This window comes from Ruditapes philippinarum, unplaced genomic scaffold, assembly GCF_026571515.1.
Source record: "Ruditapes philippinarum isolate M1 unplaced genomic scaffold, ASM2657151v2 ctg128_1_1_1_1, whole genome shotgun sequence".
Lineage (NCBI taxonomy): Eukaryota > Metazoa > Mollusca > Bivalvia > Venerida > Veneridae > Ruditapes > Ruditapes philippinarum.
Window position 1 is genome coordinate 695,259 of NW_026861563.1, and position 25,979 is coordinate 721,237.

The 25,979-nt window shown below is 29.9% G+C and overlaps 1 protein-coding gene across 2 annotated transcripts; it reads left to right on the forward strand.

Moving 5' to 3' along the window:
• The first annotated feature begins 838 nt into the window (after positions 1–838).
• On the forward strand, positions 839–25,854 carry LOC132716148 (uncharacterized). Of its 2 annotated transcripts, none has more exons than XM_060699347.1 (7): positions 839–937; positions 5,170–5,217; positions 5,522–5,581; positions 21,311–21,503; positions 22,556–22,768; positions 24,004–24,116; positions 24,497–25,854. In XM_060699347.1, the coding sequence occupies exons 1-7, from the start codon at positions 907–909 to the stop codon at positions 24,691–24,693; spliced, it is 855 nt and encodes a 284-aa protein (XP_060555330.1). In that variant the 5' UTR covers positions 839–906; the 3' UTR covers positions 24,694–25,854. The 2 variants fall into 2 exon arrangements, with proteins under 2 accessions (XP_060555330.1, XP_060555329.1); XM_060699346.1 differs by lacking the exons at positions 839–937; positions 5,170–5,217; positions 5,522–5,581 and adding exons at positions 15,789–15,930; positions 20,001–20,048; positions 20,565–20,624.
• The last annotated feature ends 125 nt before the right edge of the window (positions 25,855–25,979 follow it).

Genomic DNA, 25,979 nt, shown 5'->3' on the forward strand with positions numbered 1-25,979 from the left:
AAGCGGTTGTAGTTGTAATTATAATAATTAAAAGATATATCATATATATTTTAAAAGATTCAGAAGTCTTGTTTCTTATATACTGTTAAAATCTGTTGAGATTTTCCACAAGAAATGTGTTATTTAAAAAGTTCTCAAATATCTTTACGCTGTTTGTCGCCAGAAGTTTTCTAACAAACAGAAAAGGCAAAAAGAAAGTAAAGTTTGACTTAAAATCTGTTTATTGAATTAACTCTACTGATGTCCAGTTTAAAGTTCGCTTAGCCATTTTAAACAGAAAGATGTGCAAAACCTAATTAAGATATACCCAAAAATATAACGAAATCGTATTTTTCTGCTATTCTTAGCTCGATTTTATTAAAAAGCGTTGCAATTTTGGACCATAAGTTCACAATTCAAAAGGAGTGAGCGAATGGTCTGAAATTAAGCACATAAGTTATTGGTCTAGACTTACCCATCTGGAAAAATTATTTCCAGTTCCATCATGTCAAAAATACTCAACGTAGTCCCTTTATAGGGACCATCTTATTTTTAAAGTTCTAATATTTTATTTAATTATTATTTTTTACACCACATACGGTACAAATAGAAAAAGAACACAAAGATTGTGATCGATCATATTACAGGATTATCCGTTATTTTGGCTACCCGTTCTACCCGTTCAAGTCACGTCTCTTAACTTCCGCTTTGTCTCTGAAACCTTCAACAGATGCATCCATTCTACATGTAATATAGGTACTTTGCGTACGTGATGCAAAACCATCCTTGGTGGATGCGCACACCTATAAATAGGTTTATGAGGTTTTCGGTAACCGTACATATACGTACGTGTATATATAATAATAAAGGCAATGAACAAAACTACATTTTATATCAGTTTTGAGAGACGACAAAATAGAAGGAAAAATGATGTTTATTACTTCATTTCTGTTGATATGTAAGACATTTTTTATTCTTTATTTGTTTAATATATTAAAAATGAGAATCATTTTCATTTTTTTATTTAATATTTCGTAACATAGCTCAGTTTTTGACACTTTATGATAGGTTTTATTATTCTGATAGAAAAAATAAACCAAAAAAAAAGTTATTATTTTTTATTATTATTATTATTATTATTATTATTATTATTATTATTATTATTATCGGAAAGACATGAATTAGAATCACAGTTTACTAACAGAAATTACCTTTTCTGAAATGCTTTTTATGAAATGATATAAAATGTGTAAAACATATTTTGTTTTTGTGTTTATTTGAAATACAAGCTAAAAATTTACTCCTGCCTAGCACTTAGAACTAAAATTTTTGAAAGGCATCACGTAAAAGTAAAATGGCATATGTTTCTAATGATTAAAAATCATTTTTCATAATAGTTTAATTCGAGAAAAACAGTTTGTTTTGATTTTAATTTATTAATTGATAAATAAGTATTATGCTTCATTGTCACAATGAAATGGAAAACGTTCGCTTCTTGGTGATTGAGGATTTCAGATGCACGTTCATCCTTTACATTTTGGCAGGAGCGGGCGCAAAAGAAAAAAACTCCGCATGGTTATCAAGCCAAACCTATTTAAAGCAAGTTTGCATAACTGTATTCGGGAATTTTCATATAGACATATCTGCAAAATTAAAACTGTTAAATGGAATTTCTTTAAATTTGGCATGTCTGAGTATGGTAACAGAAATATTCTAAGGGAAACAATAATGGGTGGAACCGATCTCACTTTTAAGTTGTCTGTCCTTGAATCAGAATTATTTACTGATTTTAGGTCATTTAAATGGCAGATAACTTATTCATACGTCTACAATATCTTTTTTCTGCTGGATTATATTTTTTCTTTTAATTATTAATCACAATGCATAATAACATGCAATTCCATTAATTATTTCTGTAACAATTTTTTATTTTATATACAGGGACTTAAATTTCTTTTAAAAATAGGCCTTTTATAATATGGCACAGGTTTGGAGAAGAATGGGAAAGAAACAATCCTATTTCGGATCCAGGAACAGAAAAATACTTGCAATTTCTTGCGTCATTCTAGCTGTGTAACGGTCGGGTATTTTATCCTTACATCTGAGTCATTTATTTTGTAACAATGTGAAATTGTGAAATATTCCCCTGTATTTAACATTGAATTGGTCATTGTGAAATAGTATGATATTTACAATATACCTTAAAGCAAATAATTGGGGATACTCACTTGCAAATATTTCGCAATAACCGGATTCAAATTAAAATTACGAACTTCATTTGTCAGACGATGAACAGGAATTGATTAAATCAAATTAAAACAATATAAACAACTTTTCAATTCATTTCAGTTGCATTTGAAATACGTTCATCTCATCTGATGATAAACCTGATAACAAAATACAAACATTAGACATAGGTTCTTTATGTGTTTCTAAATGATTTAGGGTAAATCACTTGGATGCTTCAGTAAATATCTTTAAGCAAAGTAGTTTATTAATAATCAGTGGCCGGGTATCACCACAAGAACTAAGTGCTCATCCGTTGGTTTATTACGAATCAGCATGAATAATAAAAATAAAAAATTGAACCTGCAACGTTATTTCTACCTAAATATTTTGAATCCAAATTGAACCAAGCCACATTAAGCCTCACAAATTCATAGGACTTTCCTCTTAAGTGTATTGCATACCTTATTCAAAACCAAAATAAAAATAACTGGTAAATGAATATCTGTAAAAATCATTATCAGTCGGTAATTTAGTAAACAATTGTTCTTAATAATGGATTTTCCACTCATATTCGAAAAGTTTTTGTTTTCTTAATTTATTCTTTATAATATAAAGTGATATAGTTTGAATGAAACAAACTAAATAAAAAGTCACGTCATTTTATATAAAATGTAACGGATTATTCATTCGAACTAGGTCAACCTTTTTTCATATAATTCAGTACATTTTAAAAATAAAAACTTGTGTGTTTCCTCGTTTGTAATGTGATTTTACCTCTATACAGCAGAATACTTACATACACGTATAAATGCTTTTAACCTATCACAGTTTCGTATGTGCAGTTTTTTAATTAGGAGATGATTGATTATTGTCTTAGTGTTGTCACCAAAATCCAACGGATACCATTAAATACTAATTCCCTTATAACCCTTATATTTATAATGTACGGGTCGATATGAATATTCTGTATAAAGGTCAAACAACAGGAAAGTTTGGTACCATCTATGAAAACTTTTTATTGTGCGTTATTAAGGTTAAAAATGATGCATGATTAAGAAAAATATGTATTAATATGTATATCATTAAAGACTAATTCATACGGTACATATTTTTTTCATTAAGTAACAACATATTGTGCACTAAACGCACAATGGAAATTTATATGCAAATGAATTTTACAATAAATCATTCTTTAACTAGGTCTTCCCATAAATTTAATAATTATTGTTAACACTTTTACACTACTATATTACTAGGTTGTATATTTTAGGTGTGTAAATGTATCCATTTACAATTAAACGTGACTACAAACATCAGTTCATTGAGGCGTTCATACTTTTTATTTGTAATTTTTCTTCCTTATTCGCTGGGGTTTTTGTGGTTGTTGTTGTTGTTGTTTTGTGATTGTTTGTTTGTTGTTCTTTTTTTTGTCACAAGTCATTAAAAAAACATGTCATATATACCGTTTTAATGCAATTATCAAGAAAGCAAATATACTAGTCCAAAATTGTTATGATTTGTTGTTTGTTTTTTGTTGTTTTTTTTTGTTTTTTGTCATTTTTTGTTTGTTTGTTTTTTTTTTGTTTGGTTGATATAAATATATAATTTTGCACGTACATTTCTATCTGAAAATCAACAATTTTGAATACAATAAAACTCATTTAAGGCCTCAACAGACGGTAGGGTTTAGTTGTACAACATCAATTTAAGATATGATGTACATTTTTCAAAGCAATACAACATTTACATCCAGACCGTAATTCTATATTGTATGAATCACCAGGTTCCCTCCAAAACAACTACCCGTGAATATATCCCGTAAAGAATTTATGCTATTATTACTGAAATATGTTTAAATGATATACAATTGTTGGTATTGACCAATCAGGAAGGATTAAGAGAAAAGCAGTGGACAGCATTGGGAAGCATTTAGGAAATTATCATGTTCTGGAATGAATAACATAACTGAGCACCCTAAAGTCTGTTCTGTATGTTGGTCTCACAGTGAAAATTATGTTTTCTGCATGACTAATGATGGAAACTCATGCATTAAAAAAATAGTCTATAATCATTTTCTGGGTAATTTTGGCTCCCAAAGAGTTTTTTTTAACATCCTTTTTACCCCATCCTACTACTATGTTTACATTCTAGCTAATTGTTCTTGAATTTCATTCATTAAACACTTAATCAGGGGACAATTAGGAAATATGTCACCTGTCATCATGGGGATCTGTACAACTAGGATTAAAAGATAGAACATGTCCTATCCTGTAAATCTAGTATTAAGTTTAATGAATTCAAGAAATAGTAGCCTTCACATATTACGATTTGTTTGTACATCTAAGTTTAAATTGTTGTTGTACTTTAAAATCCTACCGTCTGTTGAGGCCTTAAGCCGTAAAGACTTTATATCTTATAAGAAGTGGCAGGTGTTGTGGAATCGTATAGTATGAATATTTTATCAGCTTTTCTTATTTTACCGTTTTTTTTTTTGTTTTTTTTTGGAAAACACGCATATCATAATATTGCCGTTTTTACTGTAGCTTTTAATTGGATAACTCTGATGTTTATGTAAACTACATATACACGGTTGTGGTCAATTTATGAAGTAATTGTTTTTCTAATTAAGGGAGTTTGCAGTTACAGTAACGTCCGGTGGCTCGGGTTGTATTTATGCAAAAAAAACTGTTTACATGGGCAATATAACGAGTTCGAAATCTTTATAACTAATAATATCACTTTCCTTTATATTCCTAGCTATATATTTTTTAAATAATTAATTTCTTGTTTGTATCTATCATACAGTATTAATGTTTGTATCTATTATACAGTATTAATGTTTGTATCTATTATACAGTATTAATGTTTGTATCTATTATACAGTATTAATGTTTGTATCTATTATACAGTATTAATGTTTGTATCTATTATACAGTATTAATGTTTGTATCTATTATACAGTGTTATTGACTAAAGTTGGTGCTGACGAGTGTGGTAATAGGTGCACATGTAAGTAATTTTATTGATATAACTATAAAATGTGTTTCACAATTTACGTTAAACTGTATGTATGTCGACGGTAACCCATCTGATAATACATGTAAATGAAATATTATGTTATGCGTGAATTATTTGTACATCCGCGTTTAACAATATACGGGGAGTGACCTGCTATGAACGGCTTGTTTTGTACTTTATATTTTGTATCACTGCGAAAAGTTTACTGTTTGATTTAATGACATCGTAGTAGCAATTTAACTTGTTTTTATAACAATAAACATGTGTAAATAATTCAAATATTTTCCTTCAAAAGCGACACAGATATGCGGTATCGAAGGCAGGTGTTTAGAACGTTCTGACCTGGTTGCATGTAGTAAGTTAATTTTATTAAAATTGAATTGAATTATAAGTAATAGTTTACCAGTTTATATCAATACATGTAATAAAGTACGGGAAGACGACTAAATATGCTATGAATATAACAAGCTTATATTTTAGGTAATTTTAATCGGAATTTAGAATGAAGTTTGTCTTTCGCGATATTCTAAATAAGTTATCCGGAGATAATGCCAGATCTTTTCAGTAAAATATCTTTGTACAGGGCAATATCTGTTTTGTTTCCCTTTTTGCAGTCCCTTAAAATTACCAAAGAATACACCCTGATGATAGTATTAAAAAATTTTGATAAACCCGTTACACTTTTTTTCCGTTGTAAATTTTACACAATTTTTAAACCCAGCACACTTTGGGGTCGTTTAAGCATTCTGTAAAATTTAAATTTTTTTTTTTTTCAGTTCGACCCCCAAAAAATATTTTTAAAAAAACTACTTAAAAAAAAGGGAAAGGGATGTTGTTTGGGGGAGGCGCATGCCCCAGGGGAAAAAATTGTTGTTGGTAAAATTTTTGTGAAAGTGATCAACATGTTTTTCATTCATTGGTGTTGTTCGAGGAAAATTCTGTAGTGGGTTTAGATGCCCTTTTCCCGATCAATAATAGGTTGTTTATAAACAAGATTTCTTTTTATTTTTAAATTTTACAAATTGCATGTTTTTGCATTGTTAAAATAACAGTAAAAAACGACAAAATTTTTTTGTTTATGTTCTTGATTTACATCACCTTTGTTTTAAATTGGACTCTAAGAATTTTTATTTAAGAAAAAAAAATTTAAATTAAAAATTCAAAATAAAATTTTTAGGCCAGAAGACCTTTTAGATAGTTGGTTTGCTTCATTACGGTTTTTTCTGGTGGCATTCGGGCGCATGCACACAATTCAACAAATGACATTCATGAGTCAAATAGGTGAAAAAGTCCATGCGTATGTTCATTGATTTTTAATTAAAGTACTCTTTCCATTGTTTCAAATGTTTCAGAAAGTTGTAAACCAAAACAAGTTTTTGGTTTTAAATTGAAGCGAGAAAGAAAAATTCAATTCTAGCTCCCTTCTCCGCAAAAAGGTCCGACAGTTGGCCACTCTCAGCTCTTTATAGTGTTATCTCGATACTCATAGGACATGGACAGTCACTTAAAATAAAATTCAAAATATCGATAATTGCCATCGTCAGATCTTTAAACAATATGTTACAAACTGTTCATACCTTTGATGATTTTGTAGCGCTTTTGTAGATAAAGTTTCTAACATCCTGACGATTTTTTGTTTGTTTTATCTTTCGCACCTTCTTGTCTGTGATACTGTATTCGCTTTGAATCATTTGCGCAAGTTGAAACACGTGACCTGCTGGCCGATCGACTTACTTTCGTTAATTCCATCTAAATAAATGCAGGTGAAGGAATATCCCGGATTTGTTGGCAAAGTTAAACGGACTCGCGAATTTCTAGCGCCCATTTTGTGCTGCAATGGTTGTAAAAGTGCACACAGCTCCTGAAAGATAAAATTAACAATTAAAGTAAACCTTATCTTCTAAAACTAAAGACATCCTTTTGATTTCTGTTTAAGGTGTATTTATGAATCAAGGTTAAAAAAAAACATTTAAAGTCCACAGTTTTTTTTAATACTCGAAAGTTTTTTGAAATATTATACAATTACTCTTTTAATATAATCAGATATGGGTTCGAAATTTCCTATTAAACCTGAGAAAAAGTTCTAAATTCATTAAAATCTTATATTTTAAATCGATGCAGTTTTCAACTCAGAAAACCTTTCCCACTGCGACACCCTCGCTGACTTCAAAACCTTTGGACAACCACTTTAAAAACTTCGCCCGAGTAGAATAACAACAACCAGAGTCGAGTAGAATAACAACAAAACCCCGTCGCATATATCAAATTTCCTACAAGAAATTATCCTAGTATCAGATCTTCTACAGAATTTCGAACACGTTTATCCTTTTTCTGAATGGACAACAAAAGGGTTGAATGATAACACAGACACAGAAAAATCAACTGCCCAAAGGGAAAAGGACAAAAGGTGCTTTAATAGCCCTTTTTTTGAAACCCTTTTTTTGTTTAATTTTCATTTTGAAAAAAGTAAATTAAAAGTGATTTATTTTTTTTTATGGAAAATTAATTTTTTTGTTTAAATTTTTTCTTTTAAACAATTATGTTCAAAAAAGTGCTACTTTTTATGTAATTGCACCCAAAATTCTCAAAACGTAACTAAAAATTTTTTTTTTACCCCTTTTTAAAAAGGAAAAAAATTATTTTTTTTGGGCTAATTTTACTTTTAAAATTTTTTCTAAAATTTTTTTTCGGGGAAAAAAAAAAAGTAAATGTAATTAAAATATCCTTAAACAAGTAAACTATTAAAAATAACTTTGGTTAAAATCTGTTGATTCAAAAATTTTCGTAAGAAAACCAAAATTTTGTGAGACCCAAAGGCATTTTAAACCCTGTTATGATTGATTGTTTTTGGTGTGAAATTTTTTTTGGGACTTTTTGGTATCTGATCCAATTGGGAAATCCCATTTAAAATAAGTTTTAAAAAGGTTTTGTTAAAAAAATAACGTACTATATTAATAAAAATTTTTTTTCCCCACTTTTAAAATTTTAAAAAAAGGGCTTGAAGCCCCGGGGATGTTCAAAAAAACCCAAAATGGAAAAATTATAAAATTTTGCTCCCTTTGATTTCGTAAAACCCCAAAATTAAACCCATCTAAAATTTATATTTTCCATTTACCCTTTTTTTTAAATTTTAAAGTCCCAAAAAATTATATTCGAATAAAAATTTTATTTTAAAATAAATTTTTAAAATTTTTGAATTTTCAATAATGCTTCTATTGAAGATTGCACATATGTAAAACCTATATTGGTCGAGGCGCTAGCTCGTTTTCATTTCAACTTTACATGTATAATAACCTTATGAAATTTCCTGTTGATATGTTTCTTTTATAAATTGTTTATAGGCAAAGCTCAGTCTTCTAATAGCAATACGCCTACTATGATTTTGGACAAGGAAAATAGAAACAAATGTAACAAGCCCAAAGTGTTTCAGTACACCACACACAGACCGCCACAGGTGAATGAACGTCTATGTTGTTAGGAAGCCAAGTGCTTCATTACAGACAACCGTTCAACAAAAACAAAACAAAGGTTTAAGGTTTAGATTAAAACAAAACTAAAGAGTCAGATGAACAAGTAGCTAGGAAAGTGATAAATTTAGTGCTTTGTTACAACGTTTATAAACTTTCAACTTTGTTTAGTCACCAGCTTTGCATTGCATATAAACAAGTATGTAACCAATGCATTTTACAAAATTGCTTTCGTGTGTTTGCTATCTTGAAATCTTTAACAGAAGCAATGTTATTCGTGTTTAAAAATAGATCATCCTCTTTGCCCGTCATATTCATATTTCCATCCACTCACCAAACAAGCACATAACATAAGATATAAAGGAATAAACAAAGAAGTAGTATCATTTCGTACTTAAAGTAATTTCTGTCTGTCAAATTATTTCATTTACATAAATATTTCATCAGAACCATTTTATGCAAATTAGATTTTTAATTCTATTTTTTTACAAATAAAAAGTTCATTATATAATTAAAACATATGTGAAGTTTTATTTAAGAGTAAATGCTGTCCTTATGAGGTATCGGTATAACTTGCATGCATAATTGCAGTCAGATATTATTTGAATTTGTCATCAAACTATTTATAGTCCAGCATCTAGGGGGTTTCTGTGTGCTTGAAAGGTACCCTAATAACTTACGCTGAATATGTTAGAAGAATATCGAATTGTAAAAGTATCAAGGGTAAAAGCCCAAAATCGTGGTGCGGTCCGAGAAATCCAAGATGGCGTCCAAGGTGGCCGCCAAAAATATGGATACTATCATTTTCCTCCGAGAAATCCAAGATGGCGTCCAAGGTGGCCGCCAAAAATATGGATACTATCATTTTCTCTCATGTAATTCATATTTGGCAGTAAGAACTGCTGCATATATTCTTTTAATACATTTTCGTTTTAGATATATGACATAAATGAATTTTAGTACGAATTTTTAATATTTAAACTCTTTGAAAATTTAGAAAATTGTGTCGAAAAAAGAAGAAAAAAATGCTATTTATTACAGATGTCATGTTGCTGTTTTTTTTTTTTGCTTTTGTCAAATAAATTGTTTTCTTATGAAATATATATCCGAAATAAAACATTTTTACTTTAGAATTATGCCATGTAATTATTTTTGTCTGATAATATGTATTTATAAGTGGGTGGGGTAAAAATATGGATATTTTCAAAAATACAAATTAATGTAAATATTTTTATTTCAAACTAGTTTAATGGCTCAAAATTATTATTTTTACACTTTACTTTTCATACATTGCTAAAAAGAAAATGCTAGAACTAAAAGAATTCCTAAGAGGAAAGGATAATGATAAGAAAACTACTGTTAAACTTAATGGGTGGGGTTTTATGGCCAATACTGTTTTTTAAACCATCGCAATATCAAACCCTTAAATTAATTTATTTTTCCATCAGTTTAATCAAATATTGGCAGATAAAGTACTTTTTACATATCAAACATTTTCCGCTGTTAAATGAATGTAGAATACGAGGCCAAAAGTCTAAAAATATGGGAAACATATTAAAATCAATTTTTCGGTAAATTTCAAGATTTCTCGCCCTTTTCAAAATTTACACTTTTTGACATTTACAAAAAACCAGCATTTTAGCCACAAAATATTTTGTTGATTGGCATGTGTAGGACATTCACGTGATAAAGTGTGTTCAAATTTAAAATCATCAATAACTGTAAATAATTCATTTTGTCTTGTTTAAATGGTCACAACATATTTGCCTTTTAATTTTCGCATTTGAACCTCTCAATGCCAATCAATTATTGCAATCTATTTTTAGTGAAGATATTTTTATATTTTTTCATAGTCCGGTTAAACAAAATTACACTGAAATATTCCTACTTATTATTACTAGTGCTACAGAATTTTTTTTATATTTTTGTTAGGGTTTTGATCGGTCTTAAACTTTCAATAAACACAGCTTCTTATTTGTTATGTTATGTTATGTTGAAGTTAAAATTTTGCAAAGAGTACGTGATGATTCTAATGAAATTGATCACATGCCTGTTTGTTCTGATCTATAAGTTGAAATGTTTTTAGAAAATTAAATATACAACTTGAACATGTTTTATGAACTAAAATAAAAAGGGTGATCTGATCTAAGTTCAAATATTCTTTAAAAATGGAATACTATAAAATAACAACATAATCTTAATATTTATTCATGCTTACAATTTCATATAAACCCCTATAACTATTTGTGTAAGTTATAATTACTATTTGATTAATGCAAATTTTGAATGATAACGAGATAAATGATAAAACACCACATTTAAATGAAAATGCACTGAATTGAATCAAGGGGAATTTTTAATTACTCGTGGTTTATACTTTAAAAGGAAAAATATAAAACCTAACCGCAGGTATTTTGAAATGGTGTGACTGGGGAATTGTGTTTAAATCTATATCCTGAACTATGATTAAACATCCATCTATCTATAAATTGGTGTAACGCGCAGTAGCTAGCGGAAATCGATATGTGACATTGACTTAAAATGTATACGAATTTAGTTTGTTTTTACTATATAACGAACAGCGATAAAATGTACGCATATTTTCACATTTTAAGTTACCTCTTAGTTTGATTCTAAATACGAAACGGCCTCTGATGCCCTAAAAACCATTTACCAAATTTTTAATTTGTAGCAGTCCATCAAAATTTTAAATGATTTCATTATGAAATATACAATGCAGGTAAGCCAAACTCAACATAATGGGTTTGCGACCAGCATGGGTCCAGACCAGCCTGCGCATCCGCGCAGTCTGATCAGGATCCATGCTGTTCGCTTACAAACCCTATTACAAGTAGAGAAACTGATAGCGAATAGCATGGATCATGTCAGACTGCGCGGTAGCGCAGACAGATCTGATCCATGCTGGTCGCAAACCCATTATGCTATTTTTGTCATGACGCGGCTCAATTAAAGGCACGTTATGCCTCAGAAATACTTAAATTTTTATTTACCAAAATCTGTTTTGTTTTTGGTTTTCTTTTATAGTTTTCAACAATTTACTCATTTACACGAACTGTTTTCTTCTTCTGTTGCTTTTTGGCAATTATAACAATTATAGTGATTTAGTATTTTGTAAGTCAAAATACTACTTTGTTTCCACTTTGCTACATTTTTTACATATCACTTAACATTTAGCCCTATTTTCTTCAGGTGATAATTATTTATCATGCTCTAAACATATGGGTAGTTTTAGTTTGGAGCTAATATGATAAGACATTGTTGTCAATTTTAGTACATGTATCTCTTTTAAATATTTGCAAATATTGACCAGACAAATTCTGAAAAATGTGATGTTATTCTGTTAAGCGTCATATGAATTTAATTCATTAAGCATTTCAGTTCGTAGAAAATAAATTTGTCAATAATGACAAAGAACAGAAAATGCAGAAGTAGGTATACCGGTCACTTTCAATGTTATCTGTGATTGAATTTGATGTCATGAACTAAAAGTTACCAATTTTCCATATTGAAATTAAATTTTAAAACGCATGTATGCAGATTGTATATATGGAGCTCATCAAGAATAGCACGCCATATTCATAGCTATAATATTCGAAAAAGGTCACTAGTTATGCTATGTCCACACAAAAGCTTTAAAAATGAGTCACTGGACATTTAAGCATTTGCTTACTATATAATACATTAAAAATAGACAAAACGGAATATATAATGAACGACCAAAACCCCTTATATCCCTAGCACCGGTTTAAGCATAATTTGAATATAAACATAAAATAGAAATATCTGCAGATGTCTTCCTACGATAACAATAATGGAACTTTCAATGTTAAACGTTTGTAAGCAGCAACTTGTCACCAGGTAAAATAATGTATATGCTCTAGACGAGAAAACAATGGGCAGAAGTAAATTAAATGAAATTTTGAAAGGAGGTCAGACGTAATGAAATCTGTATAACACAGACAAGACGTCAAAGACGTTAAATAGCAGACAACATGTTCAAAGGGTGATTATACAGTATTCAAACACAACAAATATATCTTGCTGAACAAGGGTTTCAAGGGTTGGAAAAAGTACATTTTTGATTGAATGTACGGGAAGACTTTTACTTCCTTTACTTTTTCTTTTCTTGAGATTGATTTTCCTCTTCTATTATATTTGCCACATACTAGTTATATAAAGATGTTTTTGTAAATGTAAAAATTGAAATTAACTATATAGAGAAAAACAGAATCCCTAAAGAACGCCCAAAACGACAAAATTTAAAATGTTGTAGGCTCGGCTGATAAGATTAATTAGTAATAAATAGTGAACAAACGAGAACAAACATCAAACATTTCCAAAATTTTCAGTTGACCTGTTAAAGACAATGTCTCGATTAACGTGAACATTTTCAATTACTAGTACGTGATTTACATGTAGTAATTTTTTGGCCGTCCGTTCTTTATGTTGCACGTGATCCTAATGGCAATATTGTTATCTCAGTTTTAATCAATAAGGCCGCTATGACATTATTGTTGAATAATTTCCCTTGTGTAAATATATCAAAATTATGCCAAAACTTATTTGACAATTATCATTTATTTATATTACCACACGTCAACAATTCGAGAGAACTTCTTATGAATATTTCCTTATATTTGACCTTTTCTTATTTCATTTAATCTGCAAGTATTCATTACTTAAAATCGAAAATCCGATGATATGATGATTGAGAAACGTCTGTTGCGATCAATTAGGTCGAATCACATGCAACGTAGGCATACCCTTGTAGCCACATGTTTTCGTTTGGTACTCTTCTTGGCTCTTTGCCGTTGATTGTTTTCCTGTTTTTTATAAGGAATGCGTTAAATGGATGTGGCTGAGCCTTGTTGATCCTTGTTCTTCTATTTTATGATTTCAAACCCCTGTCTTGGTGATTCACGATCTCTATCAATCGCATCTTCTCGGCCCTTTCCGTCAAACTTCGGATAATATTTTCGAACACAATAGTAAGAATACACAGAACGGATATGGATAAGATATAATATATTCCATTCATTTAAAAAGGCTGACAAAAAAAATTGAGTGTCGGTGGAAAGAGATGGCGGTATATGTACCCCTATCATTGTGATAGAAATGTTCTTAATCATTTCTTGTAAAATACCATGTTCAACGGACAACGGAGTGCGTCTGTTATTTTGTTCTGTTTCGTTTATAGATTAATCTCATTTCGATAGGCTATATCTATTCCATAATAAAATGTATAAGGTATATTCACTTGACATATTTTGTAACATTTTTATATCAGTAAGATATGTCACCCGGGTATTTATTAATTTGAGAACCATGTTTCTGTCAAAAGGGTGAAATCAATATTTTCTCTTAAAAATTGTCAATAATTGTGTCTTTACGAATGACAGAGTTATACAGCTTTTTTACTGTTAATTTCTCTAAATCTTATGAAGGTATGTATTTAAATGACATTATAATTGTCATCTTTACACTGGCTTTTCATACCTTTTGCATTGTTGTCCTAGTTTATTGTTAAATAACAACAGACATTTTTTTTTTGAAATACATTTTATACTGTTCAGATTAAAACCATTATTTCTGTCCTATTTTTTTTGTCAGAACAGAACATATACTTTATATGGAATGACAAATATAACAATATACAAGTATAATGTAATAATGATAGCCCCGGGAATGTCTGTATTTAAAAACAATTAACCGATTTCAATACTAACCAGACGTTTCTTAAAAACAATTATCTATTTCTATTGATAGATCCCTACCCTGACCTTTTATTTGATTAACAATAGATTTAACCACAAAACATTGTTATGTATTCATGGTTAAGAAATATTTTGTAAAGAATCTTGTTGTAATCTATTAAAACGATAATTCAAATTAAATTGAAAAGATAAGTCATGTAGGTATCTATGCAGTGTATTGAAAAAGCATATTATCTTGTAAAATTGTGTTAAACGAAATGTGGTTGTTGTTGTTGTTGTTGTTTTTATTATTATTTTTATTTATAGTTTAAACATAGTTTATTTCGAACAAATTCACAATATATATACAGACAATAATGTACACTATACAAACAGGATATGTTGAAAAAGGATTGGGTCCGAAAGCTGAGCTTATAAAGGCTATCTCCTTATAGATTTACAATGCATAAAATACGGTATGACAGTATATGTGACTTGCTTGAAATATATCTAATTTTACATTGTTTTTAAGAAGTTAAAGTCAAAATTGTTTCTAACATTTAGTTATAATATAAAGCAAAAATATATACAAAAAAAGAAATGAGAATACAAGACTGCATCATTTTGTTATATAAAATTAAAGAGAAATAACGTAAATTAAGATAGAAAGAAATGAAGGAAGAAACTTTCAGCAAAATAGAAAAGAAGAAGAAATAAATGAATAGTGGATCATTCGGATAGTTTTATTTTATTAAGAAATGTAAAATATTGTACATCCATTTGTATTTTTTAAATAAGCTAAGTTACAGTTTGCAAAAGAAAACATGTAAAATTGTTTACGATTGGTATTTTATGCCCGACCGACAAGAACAAAAAATTCTAGAACAAACCTTTTTATAGGTTTTGAATAAGATATTATATTAAAAACCCATTGAAACCATGTTTTCACTGAAAGAAATAAAAAGATGAATGTTAATATTGTTCTGGAACAATATCTCGAATCAAATAAAAATCTCTACCGACTTGAATCAAAGTTTATTGAAATCAACAAAGTAGTCATGCATTTGTTGCACTTTCCATTATGCCCATAAGACCGAGTCTGCGAACTTCAGTTATTACTTATGTATCCATTGCCCTTGGAGCCTAGAGGTCTTCCCTTCCGAGAATTTTTAGTCTTGCATAGGTATGTTTTAGGATGAGTTCTAAACATATTTTATTAAAAACTACGATACTTTCTTTCCCGTTCAAGTAACGTCTCTTAAACTTCCGCCTTGTCTCTGAAACCTTCAACAGATGCATCCATTCTACGTGTAATATAGGTACTTTGCGTACGTGATGCAAAACCATCCTTGGTTGATGTGCACACCTATAAATAGGTTTATGGGGATTTCGGTAACCGTACATATACGTACGAGTATATATATAATAATAAAGGCAATGAACAAAACTACATTTTATATCAGTTGTGAGAGACGACAAAATAGAAGAAAAGATGATGTTTATTACTTCATGTCTATTGATATGTAAGACATTTTTATTTTTGATTTGTTTAATATATTAAAAATGAGAATCGATTTCATTTTTTCATTGAATATTTCGTAAAATAGCTCAGTTTTTGACACTAAATGATAGGTTTTATTATTCTGATAGAAGAATAAACCTCAAAAAAGTTATTATTATTATTATTATTATTATTATTATTATTATTATTATTATTATTATTATTATTATTATTATTATTATTATTATTATAGGAAAAATATGAATTAGAATCACAGTTTACTAATAGAAATTACCTTTTCTGAAATATTTTTGTGAAATGATATAGAATATGTTAAACATATTTTGCTTTTGTGATCATTTGGAAAAAAGCTAATAATTTACTCCTGCATAGCACTTAGAAATACAACTTTTGAAAGGCATCACTTAAAAGTAAAATGGCATATGTTTCTTATAATTATGAAATCATTTTCTATATTAGTTTGATTAGAGAAAAACGGTTCGTTTTTATTTTAATTAATTTATTTATTGATAAATAAGTATTAAGTTACATTGTCACAATCAAATGGCAAACGTTCCGCTTCTTGGTGATTGAGGATTTCAGATGAACGTTCACCCTTAACATTTTGGCAGGAGCTGGCGCGAAAGAAAAAACTCCGCCGGGTTATTAATCCACACCTATTTAAAGCATGTTTTGCAAAATTGTATTCGGGAGTTTTCATATAGACATATCTGCAGAATTAAAACTGTTCAATTGAATTTCTTTAAACTTGGTTTTTTGGTCATTTCAAGGGCAAATAACTTATTCATACGTCAACAATACCTTTTTATCTTCTGTATTATGTTTTTCTTTGTGTTTATAACAATACATAATAACATGCAATTCCATGAATAATTTCTGTAACAATTTACCATTTTTTTACCATTTTATATATAAGAAAAAAATAGGCCTTTTAAAAATGGCACATGTTTAGAGAAGAATAGGAAAGAAACAATCCTATTTCGGATCCAGGAACAGAAATATACTTGCAATTTCTTGCGTCATTCTAGCTGTGTAACGGTCGGTAATTTTATTCTTACATCTGAGTCATTTATTTTGAAACAATGTGTAATTGTGAAATAGTCCCCTGTACTTGTCATTGCGAAACAGTATGATATTTACAAAATACCTTAAAGCAAATAATTGTGGATACTCACTTGCAAATATTTTGTAATAACCGGATTCAAATTAAAATTATGAACGTCATTTGTCAGACGATGAACAGGAATTGATTAAATCAAATTTAAAAAAAAGCAACTTTTCAATTCATTTTAGTTGCACTTAAAATACGTTCATCACATCTGATGATAAATCTGATAACAAAATACAACCATTGGACTAAGGTCCTTTAGGTGTTTCTAAATGATTTGAGGTAAATCACTTGCATGCTTCAAAGAATATCTATAAACAATGAAGTATATTCATAATCAGTGGCCGTGTAGAAAATGTACCGCTTTACCACAAGAACTTCGCGCTCATCCGTTGTTTTATTACGAATCAGCATGAATTATAAAAATAAAAAAACTGAACCTGCAACGTAAGGTTTACCTAAAATGTTTGAATCCAAATTGAACCCAACCACATTAAGCCTCACAAATGTATACGACTATCCTCTGAAGTGTTCTGTATATCTTTTTTAAAACCAAAATAAAAATAATAACTGGACAAAAAATATCTGTTAAAATCATTATAAGTCGGTAATAAAGTACTTTACATAGATCGATAATCCCCTGCACTTTGTCTTTCAACAAGTGTTCTTAATAATGGATTTTCCACTCACATTCGACACGTTTTTGTTTTCTAAATTTATTCTGTATAATATAAAGTGATATAATCTGAATAAAATTAAATAAAAAGTCACGTCATTTGATATAATGTCTAACGGATTATTCAAACAAGGTCAACCTTTTTTCATATAATTCAGTATTCTTAAAAAAAAAACTTTGTTGTTGTTGTTGTGTTTCATTGTTGTAATGTGTTTTACCTCAATACATCAAAATACCTACACATGTATTAACATGCTTTTAAACTATCACCATGGTTTTCCCTAAATTAAAATTTAAAATTGGGGCTGTTTTCCCCCAAATTAAAGATGGCCCTTTTCTTTTTTTTAATGTGGGCACTAAAAAAAAACTGGCTTAAAACCAAAAGATATCGTTAAATGTAAAAAAAATCAAAAAACTTATTTTCTTAAAAAACTGAAAAAAAAAATCAAGAAGGAAAAGGCCCGGGGGTCCAAAAAAACGAACCCTTATATTTTTTAATTTTACCCTTTTAATGTACGGGTCATAAAGAATTTTTTGTGTAAAGGCAAAAACAGGGGAAAATTTGGTAAAACCCTCTATGAAAAAATTTTTTTGTTTGGTTTTTAAGGTTAAAAATGATGCATGATTAAAAAATATACCAAGTAATCATAATTTATTGTAATTTTTTTATAAATGAGTTCATGAAACACTTTCAACGGTGATTTAACATCTCAACTCAACATTATTTGGCATCTACATATATAATCACTGCCCTTGGCCAAAACATATGATACAGCATACAACATGGTCATAGTATAAGTTTATTATAAATAGTTCTAATATTACATATAAATACTAACTGATAATAAATAGTTTACATTATGCATATTATTAAGGACTAATTCATACGGTACATAGTTTTTTCATTTAGTAACAACATATTGTGCACTAAACGCACAATGGAAATTTATATGAAAACGAATTTTACATTAAATCATACTTTAACTACGTCTTCCTTTAAATTTAATTATTATGTTAAAACTTTTACACTACTCTATTATTAGGTTATATAATTTAGGTGTGTAAATGTATCTATTTACAATTAAACGTGACTACAAACATCAGTTCAGTGAGGCGTTCATCATTTTTATTTGTAATTTTTCTTCCTAATTCGCTGGGGTTTTTTTTGTTGTTGATTGTTTGTTTGTTGTTCTTTTTTTCACAAGTCTTAGTCATACAAAAAATTATGTCATATATACCGTTTAATGCAATTATCAAGGAAGCAAATCTATTAGTCCAAAATTGTTGTGTTTTTTTGTTTGTTTGTTTTTTTTTTTGGGGGGGGTCTTTTTCTTTGGGGGGGAGGGGGGTCTTGTTTATGTTATTGTTGTTTCTTTTTTCTTCTTTTTTTACAAGTTTATATAAATATATATTTTGCAAGTACATTCCTTTCTGAAAATCAACAATTTTGAATACAATAAAAAATCATTTAAGGCCTCAATAGATGGTAGGACATAAATTTAAGATATGAGTACAATTTTCAAAGCAATACAACATTTGCATCCAGACCGTAATTCTATATTGTATGAATCACCAGGTTTCCCTCCAAAACAACTCTCCCTGAATGGACCCTTAAATAATTTATTCACTATTATTAACAAAACATGGAGAATGAAAAGAAATAAAGTAATATTACTAACAAGATAACACTTTTATAATTATGTCTGAAGATTCGGTTGATTTAATTCCCTGCGTTTAAATGCTTAAATGTCCTATCCTGTAAATCTAGTTGTATGAATTCAAGAAAAAGGAGCTTTCACATATTACGATTTGCTTGTACATCTAAGTTTAAATTGGTGTTGTACTTTAAAATCCTACCGTCTGTTGAGGCCTTAATCTGTAAACACTTTATATCTTATAAGAATTGGCAAAACCGTTCAAATTGTCGACTCGTATAGTATGAATATTTTATCAGCTTTTCTTATTTTACCGTTATTATTTGAAAACACGCATATTTTATATTGCCGTTTGTACTGTAGCTTTTAATTTGATAATCCTGAAGTTTATCTAAACTATATTCACGTTTGTGGTCAATGTAAGAAGTAATTGTTTTTCTAATTAAGGAAGTTTGCAACTATAGAAAAGTCCGGTGGCTCGGGTTGTATTTATGAAAATAAAAAACTGTTTACATGGGCAATATAACGAGTCCGAAATCTTTATAACTAATAATATCACTTTACTTTATATTCCTAGCTATAAAATATCTTTTTTTTAAATAATTAATTTCTTGTTTGTATCTATTATACAGTATTACTGACTAAAGTTGGTGCTGACGAGTGTGGTAATAGGTGCACATGTAAGTTATTTTATTGATATAGCTATTAAGTATCTCACACTTTACGTTAAACTATATGAGCCGTGTCACGACCAAACCAACATGGGTTTGTGACCAGCATGGATCCAGACCAGCCTGCGCATCCGCGCAGTCTTATTAGGATCCATGCTGTTCGCTATCAGTTTCTCTACTTGTAATCCTGATCAGACTGCGCGGAAGCGCAGGCTGGTCTGGATCCATGCTAGTCGCAAACACACTATGTTGGTTTTGTCGTGACACGACTCATATGTATGTCGACGGTAACCCATCTGATAATACATGTAAATTAAATGTTATGTTATGCGTGCATGATTTGCACATCCGCGTTTAACAATATTAGGGGAGTGACCTGCTATGAATGGCTTGTTTTGTACTTTATATTTTGTATAACTACGAAAAGTTTACTGTTTGTTGATTTAATGACATCGTAGTAGCAATTTAACTTGTTTTTTATAACAATAAACATGTGTAAATAATTCAAATATTTTTCTTTAAAAGCGACACAGATATGCGGTTTCGAAGGCAGGTGTTTAGAACGTTCTGACCTGGTTGCATGTAGTAAGTTAATTTTATTAAAATTGAATTGAATTATAAATAATTGCTTACCAGTTTATATCTATCTATGTATTGGACGGACAGACGACTAAATATGCTATGAATATCATTAGCTTATATTTTAGGTAATTTTTATCGGTATTTAGAATGAAGTTTGTCATTCGCGGATATTTTAAATAGGTTATTCGGAGATATTGACAGTTACTTGCAGTAAAAATGCTAGTACTGGTACATAGAAGAGGTAGACAACTACCCACAAATACTTCAAAACTGACATGATATCCTCCCCCGCAAAAAAAACAGTGATATACTGTTATTCTTATTTCAGTTCGTTCATTAAATTCATATATTATATCCTCAGAATTGTCCTTTTAGCAATCATGTTTATGTTCATATGACACAAGTAAATGTACTTTTTACCCTAGATAGTACATTCAATTAAAAGTGAAACTCGCATACAAGCTTCATTAAACATGTTCATCCATAAAAAAAGACTATTGTCTGTTTTGTATTCTATTTATATTAAAGTCTATTTAATATTACAATGAATACACTATGATTGCATCAGTATAACAAATTGATGATAAACCAGTTACTATTCTCGCACAGATGTAACTATACAGCAATTTGAAACCTAGCACACTTTGTGTCGTAATGCATTCTGTCAACTTAACATTTCATTTTTACAGCTTCGACCACAAGCATATTTACCACAAACTACTGTAAAAAAGGACAGGCATGTTGTGGTGATGGCTGCATGCCCGAGGGTAAAGTGTGTTGTGTGGTAAATTATTGTGAAAGTGATCACACATGTTGTTCATTCATTGGCTGTTGTTCCGCAGGAACATTCTGTAGTGGGTTTAGATGCGTTCCAGATCAATAGTAGGTTGTTTCATAAACAGTATTGACCTTTTCATTTAACATTTTACATTGCATGTTTTTGCATGTTACATAACAGTAAAAACGACAAAGATTTTTTTGTTTAATGCTCTTGATTACAGCACAATTCTGATTTATAAGTTGACTCTAAAAAATTTATTTAAGAAAAAAACATTTACTAAAATTCACAATCAAAATTTAGGCGACCATTGATTTCTCCAAGAAGACACTTTTAGAAAGTTGTGTTTGCTTCATTACGTTTCTTTTTGCTGGTGGCATTCGAGGCGCACGCACACAGTACAACAATGACGTTCGTGACATCGCAAAATAGATAGAAAATGCCCCATGCGCCATTAATTTTGAAAGGAAAATGCGCCATGCGTCATTAAATTTGAAAGGAAAATGCGCCATGCGTCATTAATTTTGAAAGTACTCTTTCCAGTGTTCAATGTTTCCGGATCGTGTAAAAACAAAATCAGTCTTTGGTTGTAATAATGAAGCGTGAAAAAAAATCTTCACCTTCTTGCTCCATTCTCCGCAGAAAGGTCCGTAAATGACGTTACTAACGTCCTGGCGATTTTCTGTTTTCTCCCTCGCCCCTTCCTGTCTGTGAAACTGTATTCGCCGTTTTTGAATCATTTGCGCCAGCTGAAACGAGTGACCTGCTGGCCGATCAACTTACCTTCGTTGATTCCATCTAAAAATATGCAGGTGAAGGAATATCCCGGATTTGTTGGCAGAGTTAAACGAACGCGCGAATTTCTAGCACCGATGTTGCGTTGCCATGGTTCTAAAAGTGCACACAGCTCGTGAAAGAAATAACATTTATAATAAAAGTAAAACACATCTTCTGAAATATAGCCAAGTTTGTATTTATCAATCAAGTAAAAAGAAGACATTAAAAGTCCACAGTTTTTTAACATGCCTCGTAAAGTTCTTGTCAAATATTATTCACTTACTCTCTTAATACTGATCAGATAGGGTTTCGAATATTTCTATTACAAACTGAGAAAAAGTTCTAAATTCATTATGATTTTATATTTAAATCGATGCAGTTCAACTCAGAAACCTTCCACTGCGACACCTCGCCTGACTTCAAAACCTTTGACAAATACTTCAAAAACAACAGTCCCGACGCCTATGTCAAATTTCCCAACACGAACATATCCTAGTATCAGATCTTCTACAGAATTTCGAACACGTAATTCTTCTGAATGGACAACAAAAAGGTTGAATGATAACACGGACACAGGAAAATCAACTGCAAGGTAAATGGACAAATGCTTATAAATATATTTATATACTAATCTTCAAGCAACGTATAATTAACATTCTTTCATTTAAGTATTGTCATTATCAATTATTTTGATTATTGAACCGAATGATTATATTAAATATAATATATTGTAATAAAAATTATATATTATTAAATAATTTTAGGACTGACACTAAATGCCACCTCTCGTAATTCTGAACAGTCATATGACTAAAGTTCATTATTAAAGGTATATGCCACAGTTCTCTTTAGACATATAAGCTTAAACTGTTCCATAGAACTTACTTAAACGATGTAATTTTAGAGAATATATTTTAACAGAAATATAAAAAAACAGGAATATGGGGATGACCGGATCTTCCTTATGAGTCATCTGCTTTTGAATGTCTGGGTATTTTTTCTGTATGAAAACTGTTGCAATTGTCCGAAAACGGAATGTTATTTTGACACCATAGGCTTATCAACCTTTTCAGATATTTATTATTGCATATTTAAGAAATATATATACATATATAAATTAAAGGCCCCAGGTTTTATATCTCTCAAAAGCTGTTTATTTTTTATGTTCTGTTATGGTTTCCAAAAGGATGTTCAATAGCCATTTATCTGAACCATCTTTTGCTTCATTTGCATTCTTGCAATAAGTACAGTTATAGTGATTCAGTATTTTGTATATGGAATTACTACTTTGTTTACAATTTGCTTCTTTTAGGACAATTATGTTCAAAAATCAGTGCTACTTTCTTACTGTAATTAGCACCTAACATGCTCAAAACCGTAACTAAAACTCTTGTTTACCCTTTCTAAAAAAGGAAAACATTATTTGTTTCTGAGGCATAATGTACTTTTAAATTATTTGCTAAATTTATTTTCGGAAGAACCATAAAGTACTGTAATTCATATATTCTTACAATCAAATAAACCATTAGAATAACTTTGGTTAATAAATATGTTGATGTCAATATTACTTAAGATATGAGCCGCGTCATGACAAAACCAACATAATGGGTTTGCGGCCAGCATGGATCCAGACCAGCCTGCGCATCCGCGCAGTCTGATCAGGATCCATGTTGTTCGCTATCAGTTTCTCTACTTGTTATAGGGTTTCTAAGGGAACAGCATGGGTCCTGAGCAGACTGCGCGGATGCGCGGGCTGGTCTGGATCCATGCTGGTCGCAAACTTGTTATGTTGGTTTTGTCATGACGCGGCTCATATCAATATTTTAGTGAGACCAAGAGTGCATTTAAACCGTGGCATTATGCAATGATTGCTATTGGAGTGATTTTTGTTGGTACTGTTGGTACTCTGATCCGAATTCGCCGGAAATCCACATTTAAAGGTAAGTTAAATAGGTTAGTAAAAGGTAACGTCACTATATATAGATAAATATTTATTTCACACTTTATAATATTAACAAAAGAGCTTGAAGCACCACGTGATGTTCCAATAAAAATCCTAATATGGATAAATATTATAAATTTAGCCCCGTTTTCATTTCGTAAGTCCAAAATAACCTATCTCAAATTCATTTAGCCTTGTTTTTATTTTTAAAGTCCAAATAATCCATATCGAATATATATTGTATTATAAAGTATTTTTACATTGTTGAATACAATACTGCTTCTATTGAACGATTGCACATATGTAAAACCTATATTGGTCGAGGCGCTAGCACGTTTTCATTTCCTGTTGATATGTTTCTTTTATGTATTGTTACAGCCAAAGCTCAGTCTGGTAATAGAGTTCTCAATACGCCTACTATGATTCATGGACAAGGAAATAGAAACAATGTAACAAGCCCAAGTGTTTCAGTACACACACACAGACCGCCACAGGGGATGAACGTCTATGTTGTTAGGAAGCCAAGTGCTTCATTACAGACAACCGTTCAACAACAAAACAAAGGGAAGGTTTAGATTAAAACAAAACTAAAGAGTCAGATGAACAAGTAGCTAGGAAAGTGATAAATTTAGTGCTTTGTTACAACGTTTATAAACTTTCAACTTTGTTAGTCACCAGCTTGTGCATTGCATATAAACAAGTATGTACCAATGCATTTTACAAAATTGCTTTCGTGTGTTTGCTATCTTGAATCTTTAACAGAAGCAATGTTATTTGTGTTAAAAATAGATCATCCTCTTTGCCCGTCATATTCATATTTCCATCCACTCACCAAACAAGCACATAACATAAGATATAAAGGAACAAACAAAGAAGTAGTATCATTTCGTACTTAAAGTAATTTCTGTCTGTCAAATTATTTCATTTACATAAATATTTCATCAGAACCATTTTATGCAAATTAGATTTTTAATTCTATTTTTTTACAAATAAAAAGTTCATTATATAATTAAAACATATGTGAAGTTTTATTTAAGAGTAAATGCTGTCCTTATGAGGTATCGGTATAACTTGCATGTATAATTGCAGTCAGATATTATTTGAATTTGTCATCAAACTATTTATAGTCTAGCATCTAGGGGGTTTCTGTGTGCTTGAAAGGTCCCCTAATAACTTACGCTGAATATGTTAGAAGAATATCGAATTGTAAGAGTATCAAGGGTAAAAGCCCAAAATCGTGGTGCGGTCCGAGAAATCCAAGATGGCGTCCAAGGTGGCCGCCAAAAATATGGATACTATCATTTTCTCTCATGTAATTCATATTTGGCAGTAAGAACTGCTGCATATATTCTTTTAATACATTTTCGTTTTAGATATATGACATAAATGAATTTTAGTACGAATTTTTAATATTTAAACTCTTTGAAAATTTAGAAAATTGTGTCGAAAAAAGAAGAAAAAAATGGTATTTATTACAGATGTCATGTACAGTTTTTTCATTTTTTCTTGCTGTTGTCAAATAAATTGTTTTCTTATGAAATATATATCCGAAATAAAACATTTTTACTTTAGAATTATGCCATGTAATTATTTTTGTCTGATAATGTGTATTTATAAGTGGGTGGGGTAAAAATATGGATATTTTCAAAAATACAAATTAATGTAAATATTTTTATTTCAAACTAGTTTAATGGCTCAAAATTATTATTTTTACACTTTACTTTTCATACATTGCTGGTGGGGTAAAAATATGGATATTTTCAAGAATAGAAATTAATGTAAATTTTTTATTTCAAACTAGTTTAATGGCTCAAAATTATTATTTTTACACTTTACTTTTCATACATTGCTAAAAAGAAAA